At 35.4% G+C, this 16435-nt stretch overlaps 1 protein-coding gene across 1 annotated transcript in view; it reads left to right on the forward strand.

Annotated features, from left to right (window-relative positions):
- The first annotated feature begins 212 nt into the window (after nucleotides 1-212).
- Nucleotides 213-16435, forward strand: part of SLC7A11 (solute carrier family 7 member 11) — a 72289-nt gene continuing 56066 nt past the window's right edge. Inside the window, exons 1-3 of the mRNA XM_003943054.4 lie at nucleotides 213-928; nucleotides 6202-6328; nucleotides 9958-10073. Coding sequence (XP_003943103.1) covers nucleotides 652-928; nucleotides 6202-6328; nucleotides 9958-10073 — 520 coding nt within the window. The 5' untranslated portion in view covers nucleotides 213-651. The remainder of the gene's footprint in view (nucleotides 929-6201; nucleotides 6329-9957; nucleotides 10074-16435) is intronic.

Raw genomic sequence — 16435 nt, forward strand, 5'->3', positions numbered from 1 at the left:
TTCAGTTTTCATTTTCTTTTCGTTTGAAGAGCTTTTGTTGCTCACTAGGAGTTGCTTTAATTCTCTGGGAAGATCTGTTCCGAATGTACTACTTCTGGATTGGCTAAAATCTCCTTAAAGTGTGTGCTTTGTTCTCTAAAAAGCTTAGGTCAGTTGAGCAACAAGCTACTCCTGTTTTTTTTTTTTTTTTTTTTTTTTTTTTTTTTTTTTTTTTAGAAAAAAGGCTGAGTAATGCTGGAGCCTTCTCGTGTGGCTGAGGCTGATGCAAACCTGGAGAATTTGCATCATCATTTAGCTGTAGTAAATTGGTGTGACAGGCAGGCGCTTAAATACAAGCCCATGAGGAAGCTGAGCTGGTTTGTAATGATAGGGCGGCAGCAGCAGCCGCAGCCGCAGCAGCAGCAGCAGAGTGGTAGAACGAGGAGGTGGAGAACTGAGAGCACGATGCATACACAGGTGTTTCTGAGTAGTAATTAGATCGCTGTGAAGGACAAAGCACACCTTTGAGTTTTTACCTGTGAACGAAGTAGCTCTGAGAGAGACAGTCTGAAAGCAGGGAGGAAGACATCAATCAGTAACACCAAGAGACACCAAAGTTGAAAGTTTTGTTTTCTTTCCCTCTGGTTTATTTCAAACCTGTGTGTCCCTACTATGGTCAGAAAGCCTGTTGTGTCCACCATCTCCAAAGGAGGTTACCTGCAGGGAAATGTTAACGGGAGGCTGCCTTCCCTGGGCAACAAGGAGCCACCTGGGAAGGAGAAAGTGCAGCTGAAGAGGAAAGTCACTTTGCTGAGGGGAATCTCCATTATCATTGGCACCATCATTGGAGCAGGAATCTTCATCTCTCCTAAGGGCGTGCTCGAGAACACAGGCAGCGTGGGCATGTCTCTGACCATCTGGACGGTGTGCGGGGTCCTGTCACTGTTTGGTGAGTGTGACTTTTTCTCTGCAGGGAGGGGGGGGCGTGGCTGTGAGGTTGGGAAGCTTGCTTTCTGGGAAAGCAAATGGTTATTTTGGAGGAGTGAATGGATGGCAAAGGCCACACCACATTTTTAAAATTTTTGTTCAGATACGTGAACTACCCAGACGCTACATCCACTGTTGGTGTGATCTGGAACTCCCTCAAATTGCTTCCTACAGGCTGTACTTTCTTTTCCTAAGACAGGCTATTTTCTGACTTTTCCCCGTGGTGATGCGAGCAAAGGCTAACTTTTATGACCCAGTAAAAAACACGCGCAGTTTCTGTGCGGGGCAGTTGTGCTTAGTTTGGGACATTCTGGCAGCTGGCACGCTGAGTGAGACACCTGTGGAGTGGAGCCTGGCGTGGGCTATTTAGACATAGAACAGAGTGTTCAGCAGAAGTCTTATTGACTTTTTAATAGCGAAACAAATGGGTGACAGTCTTTTTAAGAATATTTTGTAAGTTCATGTGCTTGTCAGCTCTTAATATTCTTTCAAAAGTCCTTGACATGGAGAGATTATGATGGCACATAACTCAATGCCTATCATAAAGGGGTATATTGCAATGGCCTGAGCATATTTCAAATTATTTTTCAACCTTTCATCACTCCTCACCACTCATACACTTTTGCAATACAAGTTTTAAAACTTCAGCTGGGTGTTAGTTTTCTGTGCTTGCCCAGATCTGGTTTTTTTCATCTATATTTCACTTGCTCTCCAGAGACACACATAATTTGTCCACCTGTTCAATGAATTAATCTGAAAGGAACTGGTAGAAGTATAATTACTAATTTTTCTTCAAAATTTATGTCTCATCTATTGATTTGAGAATTAACAGTAAAGAGGTAAGTAAATGGCCCTTATGAAGTAGACGAATTACGAGAGAGCTACCTGAGTTTGTTGTAAAGATGATAAAAACTGGCGAATTGTCAAAAAATATTGAATTTGATTTATGCTATATGGATGTATTTATTCTTCTTGGGAAAGATTCTACACTTAAAAGTTGCTCTTTGTTTTAACTCTGGGACTAAGTCTAACTAACAAGTACTAACGCTAACTAGGACTAACACATACTAACTCTTGATCCCATGTGTACCAATCCATTTATTCTTTTTACTCAGGCCCTATGATGTTTTAAATCATTGGTTTGACACTCATCTAGAGAACTCAAATTCCATTTTTTTTTTTTTTTTTCTGAGATGGAGTCTCGCTGTGTCACCCAGGCTGGAGTGCAGTGGCACAATTTCAGATCACTGCAACCTCTGCCTTCTGGGTTCAAGCGATTCTCCTGCCTCAGCCTCCTGAGTAGCTGGGACTACAGGCATGCACCACCACACCGGGCTAACTTTTTGAATTTTAGAAGAGACAGGATTTCACTAAGTTGGCCAAGACAGTCTCGATCGCCTGACCTCGTGATCCACCCGCCTTTGCCTCCCAAAGTGCCGGGATTACAGGCATGAGCCATTGTGCATGGCCCTCAAATTTCATTTTAGGAATAAGTTATTTTAAATAAAACTTGTTAAAACAAGGTCATAGTATAGAAAGATTTACAGAGGAATTATTTGGGGTTTTTAAGAAAATTTGTTAGTCATATTTATATGACTAACTTGTATTTTATTAAATATTAAGTAACAATTGTGTGTCTTTATTTCTTAGTATTACTTCCCACTCATAAAATAATTTGGAGTAATATGGTTATGAAAAACTATAATAGTACCCTTAGCCACTATTAATATTCAAATAGCTCTGGTGTATGCATTTATAGATAAGGAGAAACCTAATTGTTGATCATCTTAAATGACTTTGTGCACCCTTAGCCTTTAAATCTTCCTAGGGCACTTTATATATTCAGAATAAATCAACATCTAATCAGAAGAACCACAACCAGTTTATTGGGCTTTGCATACTTATGTACATGCAGCTTCCACGATGTGCTTCAGTTTTTGCACATAATAAAGGATTACTCAGATGTAATAAAATAGATTACTATGAGTATTGAACTAGTTAAAGTGATGGTGACTTGCGCTATGAAATTATGCGTATGCATATTATATATCATCTTAAAAAGCTCAAAAGAACATAAAAAAGAGGAAACAGCTAAGGAGACAAGCTAAGATTACACTTAAGTTGGTATTTTTTTTAAATTAGTAATTGCAGGGAGTGTGCTATTGTATTAATCTACTTATCTGTATTTACACTGCATTTGTTAAGTTACCGGAAGCTTTTGGACAGGAGTGCCTCCCTAACAGCAAGCAAAGCAAAATGTAAAGAAAATACAATCCTTCTTTTTGAAAAGACTCTAGAACTAGAACTCTGGGAACAAGTGTAAAGAATCTGTATATTTGTGTATATATATATATATATATATATATGTGTGTGTGTGTGTGTGTGTGTGTGTGTGTATGTATGTATGTATGTATTTTTAAGTGAAGGGTCAATACGCGGATTTTTACATCTTGTTTTGAACCTTTTTCGTCTGGGCAAAATGGTTATGAAGCTTGAGACCTTTAAATGAAAATCCTTCCCCCAGAACTCAGTTTAAACCTAGGGCAACCATCCTGGAGTTTCAGCAAAGCATACAGAGGTCTAGGTATTGATTCTCTGACAATAAATTCTGAGGTACTTAAGACTCCTTCCAATAACATTTTATATTGGATCCTTTTCTGGACAGCCTACCAACATGGCGAATGTTTCCCCATGGAGAGTGAGTTGCAACTAATTATAAGTAGTTATAGATAGAGGAAATATATCAGTGTTCCCCAAATATCAGTCTGCAGACTAGTTACTTTAGAATTAATTTGTACAAATTTTAAAATGATAGAGATTCTTGAATTTCTCTTGTAGAAAATCTGTACTCTCTTGATTACAGTCTCTTTTTCATTTGAGTGTTTGAATTAAAAATTATTCCCAGACCAGACCTGGTGGCTCATGCCTATTATCTCAGCATTTGGGGAGGCTAAGGCAGACAGAACCCTTGAGCCTGGGAGTTCCAGACCAGCCTAGGCAACATGATGAAACCCTGTCTCAACAAAAAATACAAAAAAATTTAGCTGAGCATGTGCCTGTGGTCCCAGCTACTTGGCAGGCTGAGGTGGAAGGATTGCTTGAGTTCAGGAGGTGGAGGTTGCAGTGAGGCAAGATTGCACCACTGCACTCCAGCCTAGGTGCCGGAATGATACCCTATCTCAAAAAGTAAAAAAAAAAAAAAAAAAAAAAAAAAAAAGTTATTCCTAGGTGACTTAGATGTCATGAGAAGTTTAGAAATCGGATATAAAATAGGTGACACTAAGATTTCACTGAATATCCAAATTATATTTATATTGGACTGTTCTGTCTGAAGTATTACTAATCAGTAATACTTTTCTACACTTCTATTTTCAGAAGTAGCTTGGGTAAAAATTGTGTTCTGGCCGGGCGCGGTGGCTCAAGCCTGTAATCCCAGCACTTTGGGAGGCCGAGGCGGGTGGACCACGAGGTCAAGAGATCGAGACCATCCTGGTCAACATGGTGAAACCCCGTCTCTACTAAAAATACAAAACATTAGCTGGGCATGGTGGCGCGTGCCTGTAATCCCAGCTACTCAGGAGGCTGAGGCAGGAGAACTGCCTGAATCCAGGAGGTGGAGGTTGCAGTGAGCCGAGATCATGCCATTGCACTCCAGCCTGGGTAACAAGAGTGAAACTCCGTCTCAAAAAAAAAAAAAAAAAAAAAAAAAAAAAATTGTGTTCTTACATTTGAGCACTTGACAGTACAGACAGAACTTTTCACATAATGACAAGACATACTTTTTATTTTCTTGTTAATTACTCAAATTAAGAAAGTATAGCTATATTTCATGTGGTGCTTCCCATGTGTCAGCCCATGTACTGTCCTTGGTACCCACTGCCGCATTTATACATGCAACTCCCTTACAAGGTAGAAATTGAGATCTCTATTTTACAGAGAGTGAAACTGAGGTTTTGGGGGGTTGCATATTTGTCTAATTTTATGTGAGTTGTGTTGTTATATGTTAAAAATTTAGCTTATAGTTAATTTGATCTAATGTACACAAATATACATTATAGTACCTCATTTTAAAAAGTATAGTCTGGCAGGGAGTGGTGGCTTATGCCTGTAATCCCAGCCCTTTGGGAGTCCAAGGTGTGCAGATCATCTGAGGTCAGGAGTTTGAGACCAGCCTAGCCAACATGGTGAAACCCCAGCTTTACTAAAAATATAAAAATTACCCAGGTATGGTGGCAGGCACCTGTAATCCCAGCTACTCTGGAGGCCGAGGCAGGAGAATCGCTTGAAACTAGGAGGCGGAGGTTATAGTGAGAGGAGATCGCCACTGCACTCCAGCCTGGGTGATGAGAAACTGTCTCAAAAAAAAAAAAAAAAAAAAAGTATATTGTTCCAACCATTTGGAATGTACACTTCAAAAAACATCCAAGATAGCTTTTTATAGAAACAGGCTAAGTCAGAATTCATTATGTTTACAAAATATATCCCACAAATTAAATGAAATCTTGCAAGACATAGAGTCCATAGTTTTCTAAAGAGTGGATACATTGGGAGGCCGAGGAGGATGAATCATGAGGTCAAGAGATCGAGACCATCCTAGCCAACATGGTGAAACTGTGTCTCTACTAAAAATACAAAAGTGAGCTGGGTGTGGTGGTGCGCCCCTGTAGTCCCAGCTACTTGGAAGTCTGAGGCAGGAAAATAGCTTGAACCCATGAGGCGGAGGTTGCAGTGAGCCGAGATTGCTCCACTGCACTCCAGCCTGGTGATAGAGTAAGATTCCGTCACACACAAAAAAGAATGGATACAGCTTGTTTATTTTTATTTGCTACAGAACATGCTTATTAAAAGGGTTCTAAAAAAAAAAACTTAAAAAAATTAAAAGCTAACTCAAACGTTTGGACTAATGTCTTGTCTTGGTGTGAGATATGTTCTTCTAAAAATAGGTCAATAGTATTGGCATTTCTCTTCTCTTTTTGCCCTGTTTCTAGGTTTTCAGCTCGAAATTCTAGAACACATGATATTGTAGACATGTGTCTTTATCATTTCAAGTAAAATTACAGTGTTCAAATAGAATAAACTCGGTGGGTCTTAGCAATTAGATGACTGTTATTTGTCTTGATAAGTATGCCATTCAGACCAAAGCTGGTAGTTACATCTCAGGCAACATAAACATAATTGTATAGGCGTCTTGAAAATGTATTAAATTAATACCATTTTGTGACAAATATTTCACAGGAGCCTTGTCTTATGCTGAATTGGGAACAAGTATAAAGAAATCCGGAGGTCATTACACATATATTTTGGAAGTCTTTGGTCCATTACCAGCTTTTGTACGAGTCTGGGTGGAACTGCTCGTAATACGGTAAGAGCATAGTAGAAATAATTAAGAAAAAATAAACCAATTCATTCTTATGAATCACCTTGATTATTTTTAACTGGTTAGAAATATGCATGTCGTGTGACTGTGTGATAAGCATGTTTACCTCAGGATATAAAGCCTGTGAGAAAATACCTTTCTGGATTAAGATATTTTTAATGCAATTTTGTCACTGGCAAGCAAGCAGTTCGCCAGCAATGCCAAACTTCTAAAAGTATCTACCTTTCTTTAACCCTCAGCTATTCTTTTTGACATTTCTAGGAGAAAGATGGTTACTTGAAAGGATATGAACATGAAAATTCACCTGGATACCTTTTGACTGACCAGATAAAATTAAATATTATACTAGGAATTAGAGTTTTTTCTTATTGTAGATTACATCATTATATCATTTGACTTTAGTCATTGTGATGAAGACACTTCTGTGCCTAACAACTTAGTAAGTCTTATGCTTCATAAAAAAACAGAGTTTGCATGACAGTCAAGTGACTCATTTCCTCACATTAAACAAATCAGGAACTATAGTGGCAAAGGTCTTTTTTGATTTTGTTGTAAGAATGTGTTGACATTCCTGATTGTCTTGGTTTAAAATCAAACTGAATAGTGCCAAGTCACTCTGAATAGCAAGTTTCCTTCAACTTTGTGGGAAGCTTATGATGTCATATGTGCATTTCAGAGTATCACAGTTCCTCAAGGGTAACTACTTGGATAAAATGTGACATGTACATTCTGATTACAGAATTTAATGGCTATTAGTGGGGAAATCTGCTCTTATTAAACATATATGATTGAGAGCTCATGTGCGCTTTTATGGCTAAGTGGCAAATACGGTGCTAATAAGAATTGACTTAACACTAATTATGAGTTTTAAGATGTTAGAAGCCTTTTTTCTTTTTACATAAAAAAGACCTTTAAAGTAGTGTCATGTATCATATCAGTATACTTCATGAAGTCTGTTTTCATTTTAAACAATTCTGCATTATTTAAGATTGTTATAATCAAATAATAATAAAGAAGTATTTTTTTCCTTTCCTAAAATCCCTGCATGGGGAATGTACTTTTTGTTCCTTTTTGATTATCTCAATTTTACCTGCTCTTCAAAAGTCATCTTAAATCCTACCTTTCCCACAATTAATTTCCTGTTTATTCTAATTTATGTTATTTCTTTCATCTCTGAGTTCTTCTGGAAAATGCAGTCTCTGCTTCTCATTTGACATTGAACATGATATTTTCTGTCCTTCGTTAATATTTTAGGTGTCTACATCTTGTTTCCCTGTTAAAACTGCCAACATTTCAAGCACATATAGATAAGATCTTTTTGTAACCTTTATACTACTTAACTCAGTGCTCAGTTTTTGTTAGGTATTAAATGATTTTTGAAGAATAATTGAAACTTTAGTGTTAGTATATATTGAGTATGACATACTCAACATTCAAATGCATATCATACTTATTTAGACTGCTGGCCTGTCAGGCTGGTGGGCTTTGGAGCTTGATGTAGTTGGACTTGACTCCATCTTCAGCCATGTACTAGTGGTATAACTTTGGCTCAATGCTTGGTGTTATAATGAGCATGATCAATCCATGTAAATATAGCTTATATCTTGTAATAGCAAAGACAAAATATTCATCTATTTATTTATTTATTCCACAAACTGCTACAGAATGGTAAATGACAAGAAAAAGAGATCTAAAGTGAAATCAGTCATGATTTCTGCTCCCAGGTAGCTGATAATTAAATGTTAAAACTACTTCTGTGTGTGTGTGTGTGTGTGTGTGTGTGTGTGTGTGTGTGTGTGTGTTGAAAGAAGAAAGTACCTATGTATTCTAGAAGCTTTTAAAATATGTTCATATATCTTTTTGTCATAACATACTCATATTGCTGAGTTGGCCTTTTAAATAGGCAGAATAACCAATGACATGAAGAGGGACGAGAGCTAGGTATTTAAACACCTCTTCTTTTACTAATACCCATAGTTCCTAAGTTCTTCCCAGGTATAAAATTATACCTGTAGAGTAAGTTAGTATTGCCAGAAATTATCAGTAAAACGTAGATTTCAAGGAGAGAAATATCACCTCTCAGTACATAGCAGGGTTCATTAAACCAAATTTGTGAATTCACTGTATATTCAATATATATTGGGTTTCTGCTATGTGATAGACACTGGAGATAAAATTGTGATTAAGATAGATACAATTTTATACCCCTAGAGCTCAGAGACAAGTGGGAGGAAATCATTATCAATCGACAAATCACATAGGTAAATATAAAATTGCTACTGTGATAAGCACTGTGAAAGACAGGCCAAGGGCTTCGGTAAGAATATGGTCCAAGAGATCAGGCCCAGTCAGAGGTTGGAGAGGCTTTTCCTGGTAAAGGAAAGTTGAATCCAGATCTGAAGTATCAAACACAGTCAATCAGTTGCAGAAGCTGCAGGCAGAGAAGATTCATATCATTCTAGTGGGAGGAAGCTAACTGAAGAGGTAGAGAGGGAGCGCTTAGACCGCGTGGAGACTTGAATGCAATGTGAAGGATTTTTGCATATCCTGGCCACATTTTGAAAGTGCTGAAATGGCATAATCAGATTTTAAATTATACATCAAAAATTGTATAAACGATGGAGAATAGCATTTTGTTTGGGGGAAGATGGGAGGGTGTCTGAGAAAAGAAGATAATCGAAAACCTTATGGTGCTCTCCAGTATCAGCTAGCCAAAGTTGGGAACATGTATTGGTGGTTGGTTTTCTGGTAATCTATGGATCAGGCATGAGTGTTGGATAACCACAAGAAGAAAGACAAGCTAAAAAAGGGAGTTTGGCATACAAAATTAGATAATTGCACAGACTTGCATGTGTATGGAAAAAACATTCATATATACTTACATCTAAAATGAAAAGGGTTGTGCAATTTTCTCATAAAAATATTTGAAGAACTGAAATAGAATGATTTATTACCTATATTTATATATACCTGAATTTATTTCATATTCTTGTCTCATTTACATTTTCTTAATTGTATAAGATTATAATAAATCTATTATTTGAAAATTTATGCTTTGCATCTGAATGTTACTATAGTATTAAGAATAATCACTTGGCTTTGAGATTTTGTCTGTACAGAAAAAAATAAGAATAAAACAATATCAAGTATTTAGGCATGTATTTGCAGGGAACACTTAATATTAATTTTTCAAGTTGAGTTTTGTGTTCATTCTCTTGACATATTAGATCTGTGTATTAACAAATTCATAATATGGCTGAAGTTTATTTATTGACATTTTGAGAAAGAAGACTGCTTTTTGTAAGGCCTACCTCTGTCTAGCTCTCATGTAATAAACCAGATTTTTAAGGAAAAGTCAAATACGGGAGAGCAGGGGAAAAGCTGAGAATTCTTTTTCCCAAGAATATGTGAAGTTTAAAAACTAGCCACCAAAGTTGTAGGAAACATTTCATTTGGAAGGTCTGTGGCAACCTAATCAAGTACAGGTTCTGAAAATTACAGACTTTCATATTTAACCATGTTTCATATGCTAAATACACTCAAGGTAGAAAAAAATGAATGAAAATGCTATTTTTTCCCCCTGCGGTTAACCTAAATATATACATTGTTTTTAGCCCTGCAGCTACTGCTGTGATATCCCTGGCATTTGGACGCTACATTCTGGAACCATTTTTTATTCAATGTGAAATCCCTGCACTTGCAATCAAGCTCATTACAGCTGTGGGCATAAGTGAGTATTACGGCTATAAATGTAAAAAAAGGAAAGAACAACACAAAAATGATTGAAGATAAAGTTTCTCTAGACATTTTGCATTATGGGATTGCTTCTCACATCATGTCCTTTTTGCTTACAGTTCCAGATCTGTGCTGGAAAACAAAGAATCTGGATTTGGAGTGGCATCCAATATTGTATTCCATGCTAGTTTTGTATTTGGTCAATAGATAAGATGGCTAATCTTTTTAAATAGTAAAAATTACCTTATTAGTAAAATATTAACTCATTTATATGTGAATGAGACTTTTCAAGATGAACCCAATTATTTTATAGGTTATTTGAATTGGAAATTAGCTATATATTGAATTATATCTCATGTGTAATAATGGAGTTACGTTTATATGCTGGCTGTGTAAGTTGTGTTCATACATTTTATAGTGTTAGCAGCCATCACTCCCAGTGTTTTAATGTTAGCTGCCTGTTGTTGCTCATGAAAAAAGTTTTCTTTCAAGACTGATTATTAATTGCATTTCTCAACTGGATTTCCTTATGGTCTACAAATTGAGAAGGTGTTCATCTTTTATCAATGAGTACAAATGTTTTTTGATTTAAAAAGGAAGCAAAAAGAAGAACATGTACAAAATTACATGAGTGATATGAAGCCATATATGTCTTTAACTTCCCTAAAGATGCCAGGTACCAAATCCTTAAATATGGGAAAGGATAACTTAATTCTCGGTGCTATTTGAATCACTGTCTTAAGAATCAATAAGATCACATTTAACCAAGTTTTAACTACTCATACATAGAAAGCTACACAGGAATAACTGAATCGCGTAATCATAGAAGAATTTTTGGTTTGTATGGCTGTGTTTCAACAGGATAATGCCTAGGATATTGCCTGTTATTTACTTATTTATTTTTAATTAAAGTTAAAAAAGTAGATTTAGGGGGCACAATGCAGTTGTGTTATATGAATATATTGTGTAGTGGTCAAGTCTGAGCTTTTAGTGTAACCATCACTCAAACAGTGTACCTTGTGATCATTAGGTATTTGGCATCCCTCATCCTCCTCCTACCCTCTCACCTTTCTGAGTCTCTGATGTCCATTGTTTCACACTCTATGTTGATGTGTATACATTATTTAACTTCCAGTTGTAACTGAGAACATACGGCATTTGACTTTCTTTTTCTGTTATTCCACTTAAATAATGTCTTCCAGTTCCATCCATGTTGCATGCACCAAACACATGATTTTATTCAATTTATTGTGAACACAATCAAAATGGTAGCTCTTCATACTTTTGGAGAAACATCATTTGAAGTTCCATGAGACTAGAGATCTATTCATTGCTATATTTCCAGTTCCTCATACAGCTCCTAGCATATTGTTGGTGCTCAATAAGTATTTGTTGACTGACTTTCTGAGAAGTCTAAGAACTTTTTCTCTAGCAGAAAAGTTTATAGTCTGTTTACTTGTTAACTTGGAGAATTAGATGTCTTCAGTATTTTCAGGCAGTAGGAAAATGATAAAAATGAAATAGAGTTTGATTCATATGATGTTCAGGTCTAGCAGCCTAAGGTTTTGTGAGATGAACCATTTTAGCATAGTGGCTACAGCTTAGGCTTTGAAGGCAAACAACCTGAAACTGAAACTTGGTGTTACAATTTTTACTATGTGATCTTGTGCTAGTCTTTAAACGTATTTAAGCTTCAGTTTTATTTATTGGGAAAATGGCCATGAGAAGATAGTCTATTAATATCTTGAATGGCTGAAGGAAGATTAAATGAAGTCAGTTTTTTGTTAAGGTCATATTCTTTTTAATTTTTTCTTTTCTCAGTTTTTATTTTGAGTTCAGGAGTTTACGTATTTGTCGCATAGGTAAACTTGTGTCATGGAGGTTTGGTGTACAGATTGTCTCATCACCCATGTACTAAGCCTGGTACCCAAGTTATTTTTTTCTGATTCTCTCCTTCCTTCTAAACTCCACCCTCAAGTAGGCCCCAGGATCTGTTGCTCCCCTTTGTGCTCATGAGTTGTTATCATGTAGCTCCCACTTGTATGTGAAAACATGCAGTATTTGGTTTTCTGTTCCTGGTTTAGTTTGCTAAGGATAATGGCCTCTAGTTCCATCCGTGTTCCCGCAAAAGACATGATCAAAGTCAGATTTTTTAAGATCTTTATCAGAGCGCCTTGCCTATAGAAAGTTCTTGATAAGTCCACTGTTCCACTAAGGGATTGGACTATCAGTCATTGTTATATTCACCATTTTCTTGTCCCTTGAATGACTGAGGAAGAATCATATCACAATTATATTTAAAAAAGAGAAGAGCAGGGATGGCATTTTTGAGAGCTCTGTAAATTAACAATAATAGTTATTAATTAAAAACTGTAATCAGAAGACTTTAAGTGGACTGTATGTAAAAATTTATAAATTCACAAATTTTGGTCACTTTGGAGTTAAAATTACATGAATAATAATGCTATGTTTTTATTTTTGTAAGTCTATATAACTCTCTCCTTGTTTATCCCAATTCAGTCAAACATTTTAAAGGAAAAAAATGTGTTTCAGGGAATTAAATGGAAACTGGTCAAGCTAAACTTTAAAACAGTTATAGAAAAGGATAACTATGTTGGGATTTATAAAACCTCTGCAGTAGACATTGGTGACGGAATAGTTAACAAGGAGCCTGAGTAAATCTTAGACGAACCCAGACATTTCCTTCTATTGTTATCATGAGTTACACCATTCATTTTTAAACTTTGATGTTCCTTCTGCAAGCTTGAAATTCTGGGAAAGAAATGTGTTCTCATAATCAGCAACAGTTAAAAAGAAAACTGGAAATCCTTATTACTCAGCGGTAGGTAATGTAAATCAGTGCCCTAATTGGGAAAGTCAAACGGTCTTTAAGAAAAATTTAGCTTTAATGGAGCAACAGGGGGTGGAGATGGAAATAGAGAAGAAGAAATTTATCTAGGGTCAAATCTCTCACATCCTGCTTTCTTCAAAGTGAGTCTAAGTGATTTTCTAACTGTTAGGGGTGGAAGGTTACCAAGATGTAGAAAATAGAGTTTAATTGCATGAATTGCTTCCCTGTGATCCTTGGGGAAGGAAACGGTTTGTGGCCATTTGAAATCTCTAGTTAAGCATAGAAACAGAGCACACCTGAAGGGTCTTGCTGTATCACAGAAAAAAAAGAATTTCAAATTTTGTGAAATGTTAGCCAACCATTTGAGATATGAGGGTGGGAGTTAACTGAGGGCTTATTCACTCTCATTTTTTTAAGTAACTGTATTTCATTTCTGTCAAATTTAATGAAGGTAAAAAAGCTTTTGTTTATACAAATTTCATCCATTCCAGTAAATATGTCAGGTACATGGATGTTTAGATGAAAAATCTTAGAGATTCACATTTGGCTGTTCTTTTATAGCCCAATATTGTAATTACTTTCTTCACCTTCTATAGAAGTTCATGAATTTTCACTGCTCTTATAGATTCTGTAAGCATTAAAGTATGCTCAATATTTAAAATATTTATCTGTTGCTCTGTTTTCCTGAAATTGAAGCCAATATAATTATACACTTGAATGTCAGAATATAATTATTCTCTTAAGGAGAATATTTTTATTATATTCTGACATTCAAGTGTATAATTATATAGGGTTATTATATATTTTAAATATATATGTACACTTGAATAATTATTTTATTATGTCCTGACATTCAAGTGTGTATATAGATCTATATATTCAAGTATATATATCTATATATAAAATATATAGATATATATATTCAAGTATATATATATAATATATAGATATATATATTCAAGTATATATATATATAAAATATATAGATATATATATTCAAGTATATATATCTATATACACACTTGAATGTCAGAACATAATAAAAACATTCTCTTTACGATATGAGATCCAGTCCTAGATCCATCCCTAACACCATCAATTGTTGGATGTCAATTTCCTTGCTAATTTATTTTATATAGATGAGTTAAGAGCTCCATCCTACTTCTCAAACCTGTGAGAGTAATTGGGAGGAACAAGCAAAATAACATTCATGATTTCATTGTAAAAAAAAAAAATAGCCAGTTCTACAAAGGTATCACTTTATATTCTGTTTGCCGTTTGTATTTTTCTAGCACCAGTAAATTACATAAAAGAAAATCTGGGACTATTTCTGTGTTAACACATCAAATATAGCATATGAAGTGGCTCTGTTTGAATCTTGTGACATCTAGCTATGTCTACTTATTTTCTACCATAACTAAATTACCAATACAATCAATTCTTAGGTAAATATGCATAGTATTAAAATATACAAGTACTGCAGAGCAACTATCATATACTTTAGTAGGGTGACAAATAAAATGTGGAATCAAAGGTTCCTGAAATCTTAGCTAATAAATACGAACTTCTGGAGAGGGAAAGAGCCATCATGAATTTAAAAGAACTAGGTACACTATTATTTAAACATAAGGATCATGTATGTCTTCTGAACTACTTCCTCATTGTTACCTGGGAACTAATGGTAAAAGTGTGGGCTCCAGAGTTACATTACCTGGGCTCCAGTCTTCACACTTACTACCTGTGTAAACATAGGCAAGTTAAATAATATCTTGAGTCTCAGCTGCTCATCTGAAAAATAAGGCCAATAAAATAACTATGTCATAGAGATGTGAGGATTAAATAACATTACTCATGTAAAGTCTTTGTGAAATTTCTGCCAAAATAGTATATATTTATGTATCACTTAACATTTTTATTCCTAATAGTGAAATCCTAGATATAGACTGTCACCCAACTTTTTAAAGTATTTGTTGCTACATATCTTCTCTAAAATTAATGCATCCAGGAAACAAATGCTAATAAAAAGATAAAAGGAATTCAGGCAGCCATTACAAACAGCAGTGAAACAACCCACTTTATCTCAACACGAAACATATATTCACAACATCCATATATTTTTATCAGTTTAGCACAAAGTACTCAAAATTCAGAAGCCAAGAAAAACTTGAACCTGGGAGAAAACTCAATATATCTAGACTCTGTAATCTCACTCTTCAAAATCCAAAGACAGACTTGAATTACACAGCGTGCAGAAAGAAATACTTGCCAGTCCTTAAATCACAGCTTCAGTCTTTAACTTTCCCTTAAACATCCTCTTCAAATATAGCTTCCTTCAAATATGTATTTCTTATCTCCAGGATTTATAGATATAGCTTCCATTGCCACATTTCATTTCTTAGGAAACTGTGTCATAAATAAGTAAATAAAAACTGTATGTCCCTGCATTTTTATTTTGGTAAAATTTAAGGCGCGCACACAAAAAAATGCCAAAATTATTTTCTCATGTGTGAAATTAGCAATCGTTATTCAAAGGAAGTAAAATGAAGACCAAAGAGCTGGCTTAGATTTCTTTGATTATTGCAATGTGGGTAGGTGGTAATTTTTTTAAGTATGTATTATTTGTTTCAGAAACTCAGAAAGCTCTTGCATTTAGTGAATCCCAAATCCCTTTTCAATATTGTTGGATAAGCAACTACATAGACATAAATTTCACTGTAAAGACACATGATGAAACAGCAGTTATAGCCACTAGAGAACCTTCCCTGTGCCTCTCACTGGCTGTCTTACTTGTTAAGCTATGCCTTCAGGGTAACACAGGTGCATCTCAGCTGGAATTTGGTGTACCAAATAATGAGTACAATGTCTGGATGCTCAGATAAAGCAGGGTTTTGAGAAACCTTTGAAAAAAAATGTCATCTTTTTTCTTCTTTAAAAGTTTTGTTGAGGTGTAATTGTCACACAATAAATCATACATGCTTTAAATGTACAGTTTGATGAAGTGTGATGTATGAATTCACTTCTGAAACAATAACCACAATCAAGCGCCCAGCAATGGGATTGCTGGATCATATGATAGATTTATTTTTAGTTTTTTAAGGCACCGCCGTACTGTTTTCTATAGTGTCTATACTAATTTAGATTTCTACCTAGCACTGTACTTGCATCTTAATGAGAATTTTTGTAAAGCTGAGAGGAAAGCAAGGTGAATTGATCAGTTCATAATACCTGTTGGATTTTGTCTTCCATTTGCCTAAGCAAACTTTACAAAGTATTTTTAAAAATCCCAAATACCCCGATTATGTTTTTTGCTATTTCAATAGGCATTAGGTACTTATATTATTTATGGAAGTAACAGAGTTGTCACAAAAATAAGAATGCCTCTCTCTCTCTTTCCTTCCTCCTTGCCTGACTCTTTCCCTTTTTATCTTTCTTCTTTCCTCTCTCTTTTTTTTTCCTTTCTCTCTATATAACAACTCTTTTCTATTGTGGAAAGAACTTTCATAAAT

This window comes from Saimiri boliviensis, chromosome 3 (assembly GCF_048565385.1).
Source record: "Saimiri boliviensis isolate mSaiBol1 chromosome 3, mSaiBol1.pri, whole genome shotgun sequence".
NCBI classification, from domain to species: Eukaryota; Metazoa; Chordata; class Mammalia; order Primates; family Cebidae; genus Saimiri; species Saimiri boliviensis.